This window comes from Homarus americanus, unplaced genomic scaffold, assembly GCF_018991925.1.
Source record: "Homarus americanus isolate GMGI-L3 unplaced genomic scaffold, GMGI_Hamer_2.0 scaffold11150, whole genome shotgun sequence".
NCBI lineage: Eukaryota > Metazoa > Arthropoda > Malacostraca > Decapoda > Nephropidae > Homarus > Homarus americanus.
The window spans coordinates 2,892,309-2,910,554 of record NW_024720555.1 but is presented as its reverse complement, the minus strand read 5'-3'; the positions used below and the strand labels follow the sequence as shown (position 1 = coordinate 2,910,554).

General features: G+C 36.0%; 1 protein-coding gene across 8 annotated transcripts in view; it reads right to left on the bottom strand.

Annotated features, from left to right (window-relative positions):
* Positions 1-1,342: 1,342 nt before the first annotated feature.
* Positions 1,343-18,246, bottom strand: part of LOC121860623 (beta-1,4-mannosyltransferase egh-like) — a 58,624-nt gene continuing 41,720 nt past the window's right edge. For 2 of the 8 annotated variants that reach the window (XM_042357872.1, XM_042357871.1), the window contains exons 3-8: positions 12,182-12,399; positions 10,962-11,210; positions 9,142-9,342; positions 6,022-6,177; positions 5,323-5,541; positions 1,343-4,778 (exon numbers count right to left, since the gene is read on the bottom strand). In XM_042357872.1, the coding sequence (XP_042213806.1) occupies positions 4,413-4,778; positions 5,323-5,541; positions 6,022-6,177; positions 9,142-9,342; positions 10,962-11,210; positions 12,182-12,394 (1,404 nt within the window). In that variant the 5' untranslated portion in view covers positions 12,395-12,399 and the 3' untranslated portion in view covers positions 1,343-4,412. Of the gene's footprint in view, positions 4,779-5,322; positions 5,542-6,021; positions 6,178-9,141; positions 9,343-10,961; positions 11,211-12,181; positions 12,400-15,508; positions 15,584-16,264; positions 16,493-16,540; positions 16,830-16,893; positions 16,977-18,246 lie in introns of those variants that run through there. The other 6 variants (XM_042357865.1, XM_042357868.1, XM_042357870.1 and 3 more) reach the window with 6 other exon arrangements.

Sequence of the window (18,246 nt, the reverse complement as noted above, 5' to 3'; positions counted from 1 at the left end):
TGCTTGAGACTCTTCAACTAAATGCTTTTTTTCTGTGTTTCCAAGCAAATTATTGGTCAATTTGAAATTTATTTTACATATTGACAATATATAATGCAGTGCAGTGTTGATTTAAAGAAAATAATCTTGAATTACACCAAGAGAACTAAAATTTTATGGGTGAAATGGGGCCATGGGGTGACTTCTCTTCCACCCCAATGCCTTCTCTTCTCCTTTCTCCTCCACCCCCATTCTAATTCCCTTCATCATCCAGGAGCCTACTACATACACACCTCAAAGTAAGTGTACTTTTCTACCTTTTTTTGTTGAATTTAGGCAATTTTCGGTGAGCCGGAACCAATTACCCAAAAACCCATTGAAACAATGGTTTCGGTTAACGAGTTTTTCACTTAACGAGCAACCTACTAAAACGGATTGTGCTCGTTGACCGAGGGACCACTGTATTGTTTCTTACTTTTTATCTATTTTTTTTAATTTTTGTATTTATTTGTGGTTCTTTATTATTACAGTGCTGCTGTTATTATGATTATTTTATATTTGTTATTATAAATTTTCTTTACTGTGAATACTATGAATTGAGGAATATATATATATATATATATATATATATATATATATATATATATATATATATATATATATATATATATATATATATATATATATATATATATATATATATATATATATATATATATATATATATATATATATATATATAGACGCAATGACTGTAACTGGTATGAGGGCTGTGACATCATTCAAGACGGTGGCCAGCATTCAACTTGCTGGATCTCGAGAAACTCACGATATTTTACGCCAAATTTAAGACTTGGTTACATTAGGTAGTGCTCGCGAAATATGAGATCTTACTGTATATAGGGGAGTAATGAAAATGGTCAAAAACTGCAAAGGGTAAACAAATGATGGCGAAAGGGCTGTTAATGGTTTTTAAAAAGAAACGGAAGCCTTTTTGGAGGAAAATGAACAAGGTGAAAATGCCAAAGAACAAATATACTGTAATTGCTAGCCAAGAAAGGACATGACCATAAGAGTAGCAGAGGGAACTGTATCAACAATTGCAATGTTGGATATGTATAGAGGAATTGTTGAGCCATCAAAACTAAACGGGAGTGAAGAGTGGATTCTTGGATATAAAGGAAAAAGTGACAGGAAAGATGTTTTTGAGAGTAATATGTAGAGCAAATAGGATTCAAATAATAAGAAGCCCATGTCAGACAGACAGTTAATCTGGGTGTGCCATAGTGGTATGGCCATACAGGAAATATTAGTAAAAAGAATGTAGAATACATAGGTGGAGGTAGAGGAAAAAGTCAAGGTGTACACCTGTACATTATATATTTACAAGGAATTCTGGCTTTGAATTTTACTGAAATAATTACTTATATTTAGAATAGGGACTAAATTTACTGCTGCTTTAAAATCATAACATGGCAAGAATAAATTGTGGACAATATAATAACTCTGGTCTTATCGCTAGCTGAATACTGTGGAATAAACAATGTGAAGAAATGGCATCTAACAATTTACCAATTACCAGCTGAAGAGGCCACAGATGATTTTGTGTTCCCAATACAAATCACAGTTATGAAGATTTACCATTTGTTACAACATTACTCTCACTCATAATTTATAGTCATGAATTTAAAAAAAATTGCTTAAGATTACCTTAAGAGTATTTTGTGAATGATAATCAACTGTTGAACAAGATGGCATTACATGCAAATCTGCGGCCATATAGATGAGGCAGCTGTTCTGGAGAAATAACAAAGAGTGCTAAGCACATGCATGGGATGAGAACATGTTTTACTGTAAATTCTGTGGTGGATATCTTAGTGAAGATCAAATAAAAATGCGTGGCATGGCTTTTCTCACTTATACCCTACAGTAAATGCACCAACCTATATTAAAAACTTTCTGTACAATGTACAATTAAACCATATACATTTGTTTTGGTTTCTGCTTTCATAGACTTTGTGTTATAGCCAAGCATATTTGTGTCATGCATTATCTGATATGATGTGTACAGTAGGCACCACACTAGCCAACTGATTCTCATACAGAGGGAGACAACACTACTCAAACCTGGGCAATGGTTTATATTAGAAAAAATATATGTTTGTATTTAGATGTTATGTATTTGTTTCATCTTCATACCTTTATTTCACTACAATTGTGCATGAAAGATTTTACTGTAATACACAATACCAGTTTTACTGGATATATTCATTACAGATATAATCTTAACTTTGTAAACAGATAATGCAGTTTGCAATATCCTGACACCAAGATGGTTAGCCATTCAAAAAAACAAAACAAATCTGAACCTTCCTCAAATTCATTCTACTAAAAATGAAAACTCTTCCATGAATCATTTACATTAAACAATATTATTTTTCTGATAACTAGTGGTAAATTAGATAAATTCTAATGCATGTTTCAATGCATGTGATTCTAAAATAAATCCTTGCGTACAGACGTTCTTACACTGTTTAGACACATCAAAAATTATCAAGTTAAGTGTCACACAGCTTCTTTCTGTTACTAATACAATTTAAATGTTCATGATTACAGACTGCACAAATATTTTAGTACTGTATATTTTTATAGATTATTGTATGATTTAAAACCAATACTAATGTACTGGCTAGGTATATATTCAGAAGGCATGTAACTGTATAAGACAAAATCTGCTTTTACACATATTCAACTGGCTCATAATTTCTTGAGGTACAATTGTGTAGAATAAGAACATTACATATAATTAACCAAAAACAGCAAAAGTGTTACTTACTCTTGATAAACTAAATGTTAGGGAGTCTTTGGTTAAGACCTTACCTTCCAATTATTCTTGGAAGAATTTAGCATATAATATATACAATAACATAGTCAATTCATTTCTTACAAGTAGAACACATCACAACCAAAGGAACAAAAAAGCATATGGCTACTATTATAAAGTGCCCCCCCCCCCCTGCACACACACACAAAAAAAATAAAAATAAAATCTTGATGTCTTCTTACAGCAAACAGTGATCATGGAATACTACTACATGGTTGTTGCATGAACTGCATCACCTTGCTGTGAGACAGCTTTGCTGCAATGTCCATGATAGACTTAATGCAAATACAATTTAGAGAGGCTACTTGATCAGTTATTATCAACTGACAATTACTAACACCTTATCAACTGTTGGTATGATCTGTACAAATGCTTTTGCTCTATAAACATTAAATACAAGCAAATGAGAAATCTATCTGAAACTACAAAAAAGTAACACTTAACAAAAATATACAGACAACACTGAATATAATAAATTATATTGCTGACACAGGCTTTCAACTATCTGCTATGGTAAAAAAAAAAGAAAATGGCAAGTTCATAGACTGAACACAATGCCCTGGCACTGGGAAATATTGGAGGCCTAAATATCAGCTTGCTTTTTTTTCCATTGGCAGTGAATGTTATCACAAAGGTGGGGATGCCCAAAGCATATATGCACCACCATGATCATGCCTACATTGCACATGGTCTAAAATGTGCGAACAAGCACTCCTCCTCATTTTTTTTTTAATTTTCTCCATGTTAGAGAATGAGTTTATATTGCTGAAGTAGCATACATTTGAGAATCATAAAGGTCAGCTTGGACTTTGCTTCAGCACCTAAATTTTGATTTGTGCTTGTTATAATAGCACTGCTGTTCACTTCTTCCACCTCATCATACCTTTATTTGTAAAAGTGCTACAGGACTTGAGAAATAACCACATTCCTGAGCACATTTCACATAACTTGCAGCACCTCTAATACAGCACAGCTGACCATACCCAAGCTAAGTTAATGGAGATCTCTGATCGAGTACACTTCTATCATGTATCTTATTTTCTTGCAAATCTTTCTTATTTGCCCCTTAGCAGCTATTTGAACAATTTGTGCACAAAGGCAAGAAATCTAGAAAATACTAGATTATTTGGTGAGTCCACAGATGAGCACATGGTTTTTCAAGATTCAATGCAGCAATGCTGAAGATATTACATATACACATGCCGATTTCCATATTACACTCGCACAGCTTATTTGTTTACACTGATGCAATAAGATGCACTGGTATATACATCAACAAGAAGCATTATGCATCAAGCTATAACCAAATTTGGCTTTGTGTTCATTCATTAGAAGATGAATTACTTGGTTCTGGTGGAGTATTTCATACCATGGTATTTTCTTGTCATGAGCACCTGCAGTAGCCAGAGCAACATTACTAGGTGCAGTCAATCTATAAAGATGACTCCTCAAAATGTTTCTCAGGCAACGGTGGAGGTGGTCAGCTGCAGTAAGGTAAGGGGAGGGGGAGAAAGGTGTACACATGACTAGGCAGGCAAATCCACTCAACTTAAACAGTGCTAACAACTTTATCAGGAGCCCCTGTCAACTTATTGACAATGTAAAATTTATGTTTGTTCCCAACCAGTCCACGAATCACAGCAATATTTTCCACCAAAAAATTGAATGGCATTGTGATAAGTGCTCCGGCCATACACATAGTCATCCGTAAAAATCCAACTCTATCAACACGGAATGACTTGATCACCCCAAATATATACATATAAAAGTTTACACCACCAACAAATGCTGCAATTACATTAAGAAAACCAGGCACAGGCACAGGGAAGATGGTACTTAAAATGACAGAGGCCAGGGCCAGGGGCATAGTGACCCAAGAGTAGAGAGACACTGCCAAGAGCCACTTAGTACTCACCTGTGGAGAGAAATTGTGCATTAATCACAAAGGTCACTTATGAGAAGAATTATTTTGGATGGTCATTTAAAAACAAATTCAAATATATTAATAAGCCATTACCCAAGATAAGGTCAAGATCTGGAAGTTTGTGAATGGCTAGAGATGAGAAAAAAATAATGGGTACCCTGTAAGCCATCTTAAAAGGGAGGAGTTTGAACAGTTTGCACAATATCATAATATATATAGCAATATAATTCAGTGCTTGTCTTATGTCATAATTTCTGATTTTTCTCAGGGGCACCTAGCTTTGGATGACTTTACTCTACAATTGGGGAACAAGATAGTTGGGTGCAGCAGTGCCAGCCACACTGCCTCCATGTGTACTGAAAAAAAGGTTTAATCTACAGCATTTTAACTGCCCCTAATAAGCCACTAGGCCTATGGGACATTTCATTCTCCAATTTCAGAAAAATCTTCAACAGTAATAACTAAAGTTGATGGCATTTATTGAAAAAGGCCTATTTATTTCACAAATCAACTCTCACTGACAGTAGAAACTCACCGGTATGTGGGGGCTGTGGACTACCAAGAGAATACCTTGAAGCCATCTCTTTCGTTGTTGCAGAAAGTCGTAGATAGTAAATGGGGATTTCTCCCACATCTCTCCTTCAATGAAATCAAATGAGTAACCATCCCTCAGTGCCACCATACCAAAATAGTTATCTTCTGCTACACTTCCATCTGGCCCATGATCAAAGGTTACTCGTCGTTCTGCACCCGTCTGAAATAATAATATTTGTACAGTTACTGTATATAGATTTTCTTTTACTCAACTTTCAACCAAAGGTAAACAAAAACATGGAAAGGTTAATCTTATTTTGAATCAACAAAAACACAGCCCCAAAAAATTAACTGATGGTGTGATGCCACCATAAGGAATGAGGCAAAAGAGCTTAAATTAACATGAGAAGATGAAGAGCACTGTTTCATCTGGGAGGTTTTTAATCTTCACCATCCTTATCCAGTAAAACTGTGCAATCAGTTTAACCTTTTCAATTATTAAAAAAAAGGGAGAGAAACCCGCCTTGTCTTGACCACAAATAAAATGCCAGGAATACACTTGTAAAATTTTTCTAATAAGCAAAGTTTAGAAAACATTAAAGGGTGTCTTGCTTGGTCTACCACAAAAGCAATTGTTATTCTTGTCAACTATGAAACAGGTTTAAGTAGTAATGATTAAAACAGTAAGTGATGAGCTTACCTGTGTGACAACATAGGAGCCTTTCCAGCCAAAGAGTGGTTTGTGAAACACTTTGAACTGGAACCTCAGCTTGCCCATATCATCAGAGACTCTAAAACTGTCAGCCAAGGTTGTGAACCAATTCTGAATATTCTCATTTGCATATGTAATCAAACCCTGTAAAATTTAAGGATTTAATAAAGAGACATGCAAAATTAATCAAATATTAAATGTGGTCTTGGAAATAAACAACAAGCACTAAACATGGGGCAAAACAATGGTGAAAATATGAAAAAAATTATGTAAAGATAAATTAACCAAACATTGTAATGTGACTTTATATGTACTTTGCACGAGGAAAAACTTATCACAAAATGTATGTAATATAAGAGAAATAATAATAATACTAATAGTGATAATGATAACATCAATAATATTACAGTACAGCAATAGTAATAATGATATCAATAATAGTACAGAACACTGGTGGCGATGATGATGATAATAATATCAATAATATTACACTACAGTGGTCCCTCGGTTAACGAGCACAATCCGTTCCAGCAGGTTGCTCGTTAACCGAAAAACTCGTTAACCGAAACCATTGTTTCAATGGGTTTTTGGGTAATTGGTTCCAGCTCACCGAAAATTGCCTAAATTCAACAAAAAAGGTAAAAAAGTTCACTTACTTTGAGGTGTGTATGTAGAAGGCCCCTGGATGATGATGATGATGATGGGAATTAGAATGGGGGTGGAGGAGAAGGGAGAGGAGAAGGCATTGGGGTGGAAGAGAAGTCACCCCATGGCACCATTTCACCCATAAAATTTTAGTTCTCTTGGTGTAATTCAAGATTATTTTCTTTAAATCAACACTGCACTGCATTATATATTGTCAATATGTAAAATATATTTCAAAATGACCAATAATTTGCTTGGAAACACAGAAAAAAAGCGTTTAGTTGAAGAGTCTCAAGCAAGATGTTACCTCCACTGAAAACAGAGAGAGACTAACGCCTGTCTGGTGTGTTAACAGGCTGGATGGCACGCCAGAAACTAGTTTCTTTACCTTCAATTATGTTCAATAATTGTTAAAATGACTAAAAAAGTTAATATTAAACTTTTAAAATTATTGAATAGTATAAACTTCTTGATATTTACTAAAATAGTAAGGAATTTAAGCCCTAAAACCGATTACTGTACAGTGAGTTCTGCTATAACGCGTGTTTTGATAACGCGAATTTGCTCTAACGCGATTTATGAATTCGGAACAATATTTGTATAACGCGATCGCTTGTTTGCTATAACGCGATTTTTGCTTACTATTTCTCCAATTTTGTGGTATTAACTGTGAATATGGTAAAGAGGAATATCTCCAAAAAGCATTCTGATGATAGAATTCCCGGTGATTATCGTAAAAGAAAGGATATAACACTTGAAGAGAAGCTTGATGTTATCAACCTCAAAATCACCCTTCTCCCCCATCAAGTTACATTCATATTTTTTCAAGGTAAAGTGTTAAATTTACTGTATGATTTCATTATTAGATATGAATGTAACATTTATTTAGACTGTGCTATCCTTTGTGTTAGGCTAACTACTAAATTTTTTCGATTTCGAGTAATCTGCACCTAACCCTATTTTCTCCATAAGCCCTGTTATTTCTATTACGCGATTTTCTATAACACGATATTTTACAAGAACACAATTATCGCGTTATAGCAGAACTGTATTGGCGGACTAATACTACAGCTGGTGGACCGCCAAATGCAAGCGAAAACATGTTGAAGTTGGCTCGTAAAAAACTCGTTAATCGAGGGATTGCTCGTCAACCGAAGTTAAGAATCTTATGGAAGGTAAATCGTTAACCGAAATCTCGTTAACCGAGGCGCTCGTTAACCGAGGGACCACTGTACAGTAATAGTAATAATGACATCAATAATAGTACAGAACAGTAATAATAATAATGATGATGATATCAATAATATTACAGTACAGTAATAGAAATAATGACCACATCAATAATAGTACAGAACAGCAATGATGATGATGATGATGATGATGATGATGATGATGATGATGATGGTGATGATAATATCAATAATATTACAGTACAGTAATAGTAATAATGACATCAATAATAGTACAGAACAGCAATGATGATGATGATATCAATAATATTACAGTACAGTATTAGTAATAATGACATCAATAATAGTACAGAACAGCAATAATGATGATGATGATGATAATAATATTACAGTACAGTAATAGTAATAATGATAAAAATACAGTAATAATAAACTACAGGGGGTCCCCGTTCCTGAGGACGTTCTGAAGTCAGAACACGTAACTGGTACTGTACCCTATGTGCACTATATCATAGCCAAAGTCCTTTTATACATCTAGAATCACTTAGTTTAAGAGAAAAGAAGAAATTGAATGACAAATCAGTAAAGGAAAGTAAAAATTTTAATTTAACCCTTAAATTGAAACCTTGGGCTGGCTGATTTTCCACCAATATCACTAACAATCTTTTCATTTCAATTAACAATCCACTTCTTTGTTTTGTTATCACAGTACTGTAGTGCATTGGTGTAGATTCTTTTACATGTTCAAGAATTTTCTGTCTTTCAAAATTCTTCCCATCGTTGACCGAGGAAGCCTAATGCCTTACCGATCACCGAGGGTGTTTCACCTTTTTCAGAACGTTTAATTACATCAACTTTCACTTCCATTGTAATTGTTTTCTTTTTCTTGGATGCACTACTATCACTTGCATCAGGTTTGGGAGCCATGATGAGGGCAGAAAAATAAAGATAATAAGCAAAAAATAGCAGTTTGCACTTGATCACACATGATACTGAGATGAGGGTAAGATGTACCGACGCTCCCTCAAGGCACGTGGCTGGGTGACGTATAACTCCCCACCCGTTGCTCCATCTCACTGCTGTGTCACGCAAACTAGATCTTGTATGTTAATACTACGAACCAGTTGTACCTATCTCGGATTGTTAAAATAATTGACCTTATGAGACCACGTTCGTACTGGCGGGTGTTCGTAACTCGGGGACCCCCTGTATTGTACCTTATTAAAGTAAAGCAACTAAATTCCATAGTATTAATAAATCAACAAATACAAACCTGCCCAAACTGATGTCTGCCTTCAATAACAAAATTGAGAATCCCCCGAATTGCAGCATCAGTCACTAAGGTTTCTTCATCAAGATGAACAATCCAATCTGTGTCAGCCAATATATTGATGTCCTCCTCAAGACAATATTGGAGTGCCCGAGCCTTAAACAAAGCTCCACTCTTTGGACGATAACTGGTGGGAACTACGACCTGCATTAAAAATGAGTGCTCAGGATTAGCCAGTCAAAAATTTTTTTTTTTTTTTTTTTTTACAATTTACACTCCTATATTAATTTACCACCAATTTATTCCTTTCATATCCACCAACTTGAAGAGTAGGAAACCATAGCAAGTAAGCTGTTTGTCTCTGTGGACATACAGTACATTACTTGCAATTTATATGGATCCTTTCTGCAACTACAGAACAGTACTTAAGTAAAACTAAGTTGTTTTTCAATGTTCCCCTGTGGTTGATCATTATGTCATGTCAATGGATCAAAGTTGGTATAATATTATTGCAGGATTTTGTAAAGTATTAGTTAACAGTTTATCTGTGAGCCTTAAAATCAGCACCAAGCCTACTTAAATAACACCTGAAAATTTATTTGTTTGGGAGAGTTGTCTCTCTCCAACACCCCCGAGTCTTTTTATGTTAAGTCTGTGGGTTCATGGTGGCATGATAGTTGTTTTTAGGCCAATATTTACCTTATAAACATCTTTTTTTTTTTTTTTACACACCCATACACACTTTCAAACTAAAAATTTCAACCCGATAAAAACCCCTTAAGAAATACACACAGGAAGTCATTCTCCTGAAGGCTGAGAAAAGTCAAGGGATCTGCAATCAATCTAACCACTCTTGTTAATTCTGTGGTCATCACCATGCCCAACACATACAACTCCCACTTTCAGTTCCCTGTCAACACTCAACCACACTACAGTACATTTTGACTCAAACACCGTTGAGACAATGAATCCTAGCATGTTTAAACAGTCACAGTATAGCAGTCACTCTCACTATCCTTTGTCCTTCACTCTTAATTCCAATGATGAGTCTTATAAATCAATTAAAGGATGAATTATTTTCTCCTTTTCAAAGATATAAAAATGAACACAAACATACACACATTTATAAAATTCAAGGGATATATTGTACAGCAATAATAATAAACGAGACACAGGAAACACAAAGATATGGAGGAAAAGCGAGTGATATGAATGGCAGGTTACCATGAAAATTTCATATGTACAGTATGCAGAGGATGAAAATAATAGTTTAAGGGAGCTGACTGGTAAACTAGAGAATAAATGAGTACAGCCCGAGAGAAGCAACGACAGTACGTACTACAAAAATACAATATGGGTTAAGCAAGTACAAAATTACAATCTGGGTGGTGAAAAAATTTGAAATTTCTTAGAATGCCTGGAAGACACTGGTGGTGAAAGAGAGAGAATTGGCTACATATTAAAACTCAAGTATTGTTCTGTACATCTGTATCAATGAAACAATTAAAATACATTGTAAGGAGTAATGTGTGAGAGAAACAAGTAATTAAAGTCAGGGTGGACGTATATGAATGAAAAGCACAACTCTACATAACATGAGATTTCTGGGGTTAGAAAAAGTTTTGTTAAAAAAAATTAGGTATGGTATGTTGAATACATACAGTATACAACATATATTCTAAACATACTTGAATTTCCACCACAATTTATATGTAAAATCCCTTTATTAATGACTCATAGGATACCAAATGATTAGAGTATGTTTATTCTTAATCATGTGATTGGACTGTTTCATTCAGAGTACAGTACAGCATTGTACACACCTGTCTAACCCTTTGGTTTTCTGGTAAATCAATCTTTTTGTCTGTGACAACCTCTATCATGAACTTTTCAAGGCCAACCCGCAGGCAAGTAGTTAGATTACGGTTGACATTTTGCCTGACGAGATCTGGGTAGTCTCCTCGGGTTACCACTCGGAGGCAGAGGAAAGGTGCCAGAAGAGGTGAGCCCTTCAACTTGGCACGTTCGGGGAAGGCATTAAAGCATATTAGACCCAAAAGATTAAAAACAGCCTGCAAAAAGAAGAAAATTCTGATAATATAAAAATGATAAGTGTAGTACTGTATGTAGCAGGTAAAATTTATCGTAATGTTCTATGAAAATCTTTGTTGTTATTCAACAAAATACAGTAGTACTGTACTATCTGTTGAGATTGTTCAATTTCCATAAAATGTGGTAAGAAGGATAATAAATTATTTAATTAATTATAAATACAGTACTGTACTGTACAGTACAGGGTATAATTATGTAAGCTAGGACAAATGTTATCTTACTCTAAACAATTCAGTATAGTACAGTATTGATACATCATTATTTCAATTTATAATTTGATGTACAGTTACAGTTCTGTACAGTATCTACAAAAAAAATTTCTTGGAAAATTGTAACTAGCAATATACTCTGGATGTGTATCCCCCATTCATACCACTGGGTCTATAGTAATTTTCATTTAACATTACATTGTTGCTCTTTCCAGGAACACATACAGTACCTGACCTTAACCCTTAGGCCTCGGGTGACGTTCCAGAACGTCTGCCTTTTTCTCGATTTATCCCCCCCCCCCCGTGTTGTGTTACTGCCAGCAGCACCCTAACCCGGGGCTTAAGGGTTAAGCCTTTCCTTCATACAGTACATGACCTCCCAATTCACACTATACTGTATACCAGATCATATGACCATCTCCAAACATCTTAAGACATACAGTACCTATTATTCCTCCATATTTACTACAAATTTATTTGACAAACAAATTAAAATACTTGTATGCCTATTTTTAGTCCTATCTGGTTTCCACATGACCATAAAGTTTCTGTAACTAAAGTAATGTTTTTAAGTGTAAACTAAAAGAGCTAAAATGTTTTTAGGTTGTGCAACTATTAAAACCACCTGTGCGACCAGACAATGCAATTAAAGCAGTGGTGTCTGATCACTCTTACAGATGGCTAACAAAGTGTGTTTTTGTCTCTCAATATTTGTTCAATACCTGTGGCAGTGCCAGTAGAGGCAGCAGTCTGAGGAGCTGAAAGAGAAGGGTGACTAGAGGTGGATATGATGCAGAAGTGGGAGGGTCCCCCCACAGGCCCCCAGCTCCCACTTCAAACAGTAGCACCACTGTGATGAAGAGACACACGTGGGCTACATGTTTGGTGAGGTGAAGTGTCTCAGAGAAGGCCAAGCTCACCCGACTCACAACCATCGTGCCTATGGAAAAAATATTGTTAGCACATTCTCAACACAAGATACATTTTAAAAGTACTGTACAGTATGACATATGCAGTAGTGTTGGCTGGGTGCCCTCTTACTTACCTGCTGATATACTGTACCATATAGTATAAGTGTATAAATTACAATACAGTACAATATACTTTAGTGATGCCAATACCATGCTCACTTGTGCTGTTCGATAATAATGATAAGTCTATGTACTGTACACTTATTCCATGTACAGTACTGTATAGAATTGCCTTTACCTCACCACCATCTTTTTTACATTACACTTACTTTGTATATGTGTGCTAGGCTGAGGTTCACACTTTTCTGAGCCACTTAATACATACACAACCACACCTCATCTCTCTCTATTAGTTTTTGTCAGCCTAAAGAACATACGAATGAAGAAAACTACAGCGAGCCTACTGGCCCAGGCCATACCAGGCATCCCTGTTCACACACAACCCTTATCACTCCTATATCTGTCCAACCTATACTTGAAGCTTCCCAATGAATCTGGGTTGATGATGATGTGTGGTACAGTAATTTGCCCCACTCATCCACAATTCTGTTTCCATTGTTTGTTTTTTTACTGATTTCTGGCATGTTTGTAACTATGTTTTGTGAACTGATCCCTTTCTTTCTTGCCTTCAACATGAGGGAGATAAACACTGTAAATATTTTTTTCTTATAGTATACCGGTACAGTACTGTATACTATATACAGTAAACAGAATCACAAACAATTCAAAAAGTATCTTTAGGTTCAGACTACAGTACAGTACAGTGCAGACAGACCCTGATTAAATAATGCCCCATTTACAAATTTCTTAAGGTACAATTTCTTTACCTTTATCCTGTGCTTTATTTGAATGAATACCCCTCAGGTTATGAAAAAAAAATATAAAATAAAATAATAATTTTGCTATTTTTTCAATCGTCACAAGATGTGAGGTGCTGAAAAATACATCTGGGAGTGTCCTATACTGAATCTGGGCAGTATAGTACAGTACTGTACACTCATAAGAACATAAGAATGGAGGAAACTGCAGCGGGCCTATTGGCCCATACTGGGCAGTCCCATTTATACCCAACCCCTATTGCTCATATAAGCATCCAACCTATGTTTGAAGCTATCCAGCGTATTCGAGTTAATGATGATATTTGGTAACTTGTTCCATTCATCCACTACTCTGTTACCAAACCAGTGTTTACCTATTTCGCGCCTAAATCTAAATTTGTCTAATTTAAAACCATTGTTACGAGTTCGCTCCTGGTTGGATAGTTTGAGTACCTTTGCAATATCCCCTTTGTTTAGCCCTGACTTCCATTTATACACATCTATCATATCGCCCCCTCACTCTACATCTCTCGAGGTAGTGCAAATTAAGATGCTTTAACCTGCCTCTGTACTCAAGGTTCCTAATGCCCGGGATTACCCTTGTCATTCTCCTCTGAATTCTTTCCAAGGATTCTATATCCATTCTGAAATACAGTGACCAGAATTGAACTGCGTAATCCAAGTGAGGTCTCACAAGTGCAAGATATAGTTTTAGGATGACCTCGCTAGTCTTGTAACTAACACTCCTTGTATGAACCCAAGTACTTTATTAGCCTTGTTTCGAGCAAATACACATTGTTGACTTGGCTTAAGATTCCTCTCGCACCAAAAAGTATCGGTGCAGGGTGAGATCGACGACTTCCGAAACGATACGTATACACTGTGATATGTCGGGAAGTTTAGTAATTGTATCCTCATAACCCCCCCCCCCCACCTCCACTAGGTGTTGCCATATGGCTGACAATCAGTGTGTTTGTTTCCTCTTTTCAGATTGTTGCTTTGTGTCAACTGAATGATGAGCGAGGGTTTGGTCTCGGTGAACGTGGGTATAAAACAGAGGCAATATGAAGCAGTAGAGATCTACACGTGCCAGACGACATGGAAACCTCAGAGGGAACACTAGGAGCTATTATTGCCCTTCATAACGAAGGGTTCGGCGTCACAGATATTAGCCGGCGGGTTGGTGTCCACAGGAACACCGCTGCACGATGGATTCGGCGATACCTCAAAACTGGTGCTACAGATGACAGGGGGTTGAACAATTGGTAAATAAGCCACGACCTACCAGAAATTATTATCAAAGGGCCCGTAAAGTATTACATTTAGATTACACAATGTTCAGTATACTGTACAATGAGATTATGAAATGGATCAATATGTGGGTGCTTCTATACGGTATTGATATTTGCGAGATTCGAAATGTGAGGAATGAGACAGACGAAATATATCTCCATACATCAACGGTTGCAGCTCAGCAGGATTACAGGGCTGCCAACATATGGCTGGAACAACTCGCCTTTCCCAATACCTATCGTCACTGGTCTCAAATTGTTCACAATACAGTATGCACCGATACTTTTTGTTACGAGTGTGCATACTGTATACAGTTTAGTTTAGACCCTTGATGTGAATAGCCATGTTTCTGAAGAGCAAGTGCCATATATTCTGAAAAACTATAGTACAGTACACTTGTACTGTACAGATATGAATTGTGTGGGGAACAAAAGCTTTACACCATACATCTGTTAATAACTTGGTGCTGAAGAATACATTTTAATATGGATCAAATAAATTTATGACAGGATTTACTGTACAGAACTACAGTACAGTACAGTACAGTAAGCATTATGATTACAGTATCAGTTTTGTTTAATCTCATTGTTTTCCCCCCCAAAAGTTTCCTTAAAAACAGACCTTTAGTGTTTTTTTTTTTTTTGGGGGGGGGAGCATTTTTGTTGTGGGATCCTATCTCCCATTACTGTATACTATAACAGGAGTCAGCAGTCAAATATACTGTACTGTACATGTATTTGGGAATATTTTATTTATAAAAGATTTATCAGGGATATAAATGTTTTATAAATCAGGGTCTGTCTGCCTGTACAATACTGTACATGATTTTGGCAGGTAGAATCACTCAGGGAAAATTTTGAACAAGAATCATCCATAATTTGAAATATGCTACATTATCAGAGTAAAAATATTGTACATATAATGAGTGGAAGAAGTCAATACAATACAGTACAGTACTACATCGCACCTTTCCTCCAGATGCTTCTCACTTTCAGCCTTATTCCTGGTGATGTTGTTTCTTTCAAGTCATGGCCCATGCTGCCTAACATCACACAGTATAAACAAGAAGAAAATTAACTACTGGAGATCTAATCAATGGTAAGTGCATGACACAGGCAACTTCTATCTTGAATTAAAAAAACAAAAACAAGTGTGAATTGCTTGGAATATCTAAATATCTAAAACAGTACAGTACAGGTATAAGAATTCATATAAAGAAGTTTACAAACTTTAAATGTCCTGCATAATCCTACACACAAGCCTGGGTAAGATGGAGTTAACTTTATGTAAGCACAGAGTTAATTATGTAAGCACAGAGTTAACTATGTAAGCACAAATGGACAAGAACAAGTACTGTACTGTACAATAAGACATATGCTGCACTGTGGAAGGTGTCCGCACAAAACCTTTACAGCACAACTTTGAATAAACATATCTTCCGAGTGGGATCACAAAATCTAATGCAGAAAAAGGGAGCAGCTCATATTGAAGTGGAATAATAGTGAGTGAACATAAACTTTAGGTCAAGCTCTTTTCAATAAAACAAATCTCATTAAAATATATGTTTTTATCCATTATTCATAATGATTCAAAGTTGAAATGGTTTGACACCCTGTAAAGTACAGTCTATATGAATAATGTGTTAATAATTATCTTATTGGTGCTAATAACAATCATATGAATGTCTAGAGGGAATGCTCTACTGAATATGAAGTGTAATCACCTTAATTCAACACAAATGCTGTTACATAAGCCTGTTGTTTTCTTCATATACTGTACAGTAGCATACAGTAAATGTAGGGACAAGTATTAGACACATACGCTGAGCAACTCTTCAATGGTGACTAAATATTTGAACACAACTGAACTTCAAAACAGAATAACTTGATTAGTCTAGAAGTAACTTATGATACTAGTACTGTACTGGCTCTATGGTGACCAGAGAACACTACACTACACTAAAAGAAGGGTTACGCATAACATAATTAAAAATATGTACTTTAAAAGTTCCTCAAACCACACAGCATGATTAATGTCTCATCTTGTAACCCTGAATTTTGCAGCTAACATTTGCCATACAGTACTTTACATCATTCAGGCTGAAGTAAATCACTGTCAGTGTCAAGATTCAAAGGAAATACTGTAACACTTTCAATCATACAGTTCCTTAGTGTAAGAACAATGAAAAATGGCCTCCAGTACAACCACTTTTCTTGTACCAATCTCACAAAAAGGAATTTTCTTTCTTTTTTAGTAAGTTTTCGTAGATCAACACCTTTGTGTCATAAATAAGAGTACAGTACAGTACTTTATAAATACACATATATGACACTGATAAACTTTGCTTCTCACAACACTTATGCTTAATTGTTCACTAAAGGGAGGTAAGCCGAGTACTGCTTCAACATACAGTATTATGTACAACTGGTGGCTGCGTTATCTCCACACTGGTATGATAAAGGTTCCTTATCGGCAGTCACAGGATTGGAACGACCTCATGCTATCAGATAATCACCCATCAGTTGCTGTTAAATACATATTTAAAAACAGAAGTTCCACAGCAAAAGTTAGGAACATTTATAATACAATATATCCTCGGAATTAATGAAAACTGAATAAGCATTTTGCCAACTGGACAGTCTAAATCACTAAAAAAAATTGGTATTTCATAAGCAAATTTTTAGTAGGTTACAAAGACGGCATGATTTTACAGTGCATATCTAAGAACACGACAGTACAGTATCAAGTCAGGAGATAGTGCTGGTCACACGTTATTTACGCTCAAATTCTTATTTACCCAATACTGTATCTATATACATATTAAATAACAGGTAGAGGGAAGAGGATAGGGGGAGTGGGACAGAAGGGGGGAGTGGGAGCTTGGGGGGGAGGGAGCTTGGGTGGGGGGGGGATGGGGAATCTTGGGGAGAGGGGAGAAGCTGGGGGGGGGTGACACAAACCCGTGTACAGTACAGAAATGAGGATGGCAGGTTATATTTTCTTCATGTGACCGACAGTGTCCCGGCCTTCCAAAAAATATTTCACTTTAGTCCTCAACTTATAATAATTTTTCAACAGGGTCTAAACATGGTGTACCATGGTGGGGAATGGATACCGAACCCTATGCTAACACCACTGTACTGTAGATATTTTTCAAATAAACCTTACCCTATTTCCCCATGTTAAGTCAATAAATATCTTTTTATGGTACCTAAGATCTTGTACGTATAAATGGTTAGTTGCCATTCACTTCTCTCATAACTGTACAGTATTATATAACAATCATCAATGCCCAGATAAGTGAATGTCCTGCTGCTGCTGCTCCTCGCCAGAGCTGCACTATGTCTTGACAGGTCAATAATTGCCTGCTTGGTCGGTGCTACAACCTGGCAATATTCGCTGCTACTGAACATCCCATCTGCAGGTGTGGCCACATACACAAGCAGCTTAAAATCTTAAAAGTAAATTTCCTGGTACAGTATAGTAGTCGCACTACCTACATATGGTCAGTTTTACAACCTTCACTTGGAGACTTATCAACGATTATCCATAAATTAACACACAACATTTTTTTCAGTTATACTATATCTGTTAGACATACGCCCCGCCCCTCAAGCTTTCATCCAAATACAATCACAAAATTTGCAAGACAGATTCAGATCTGGTCAGGCAACTATACCTTGACCTAGCTCAAAAACTAAAACT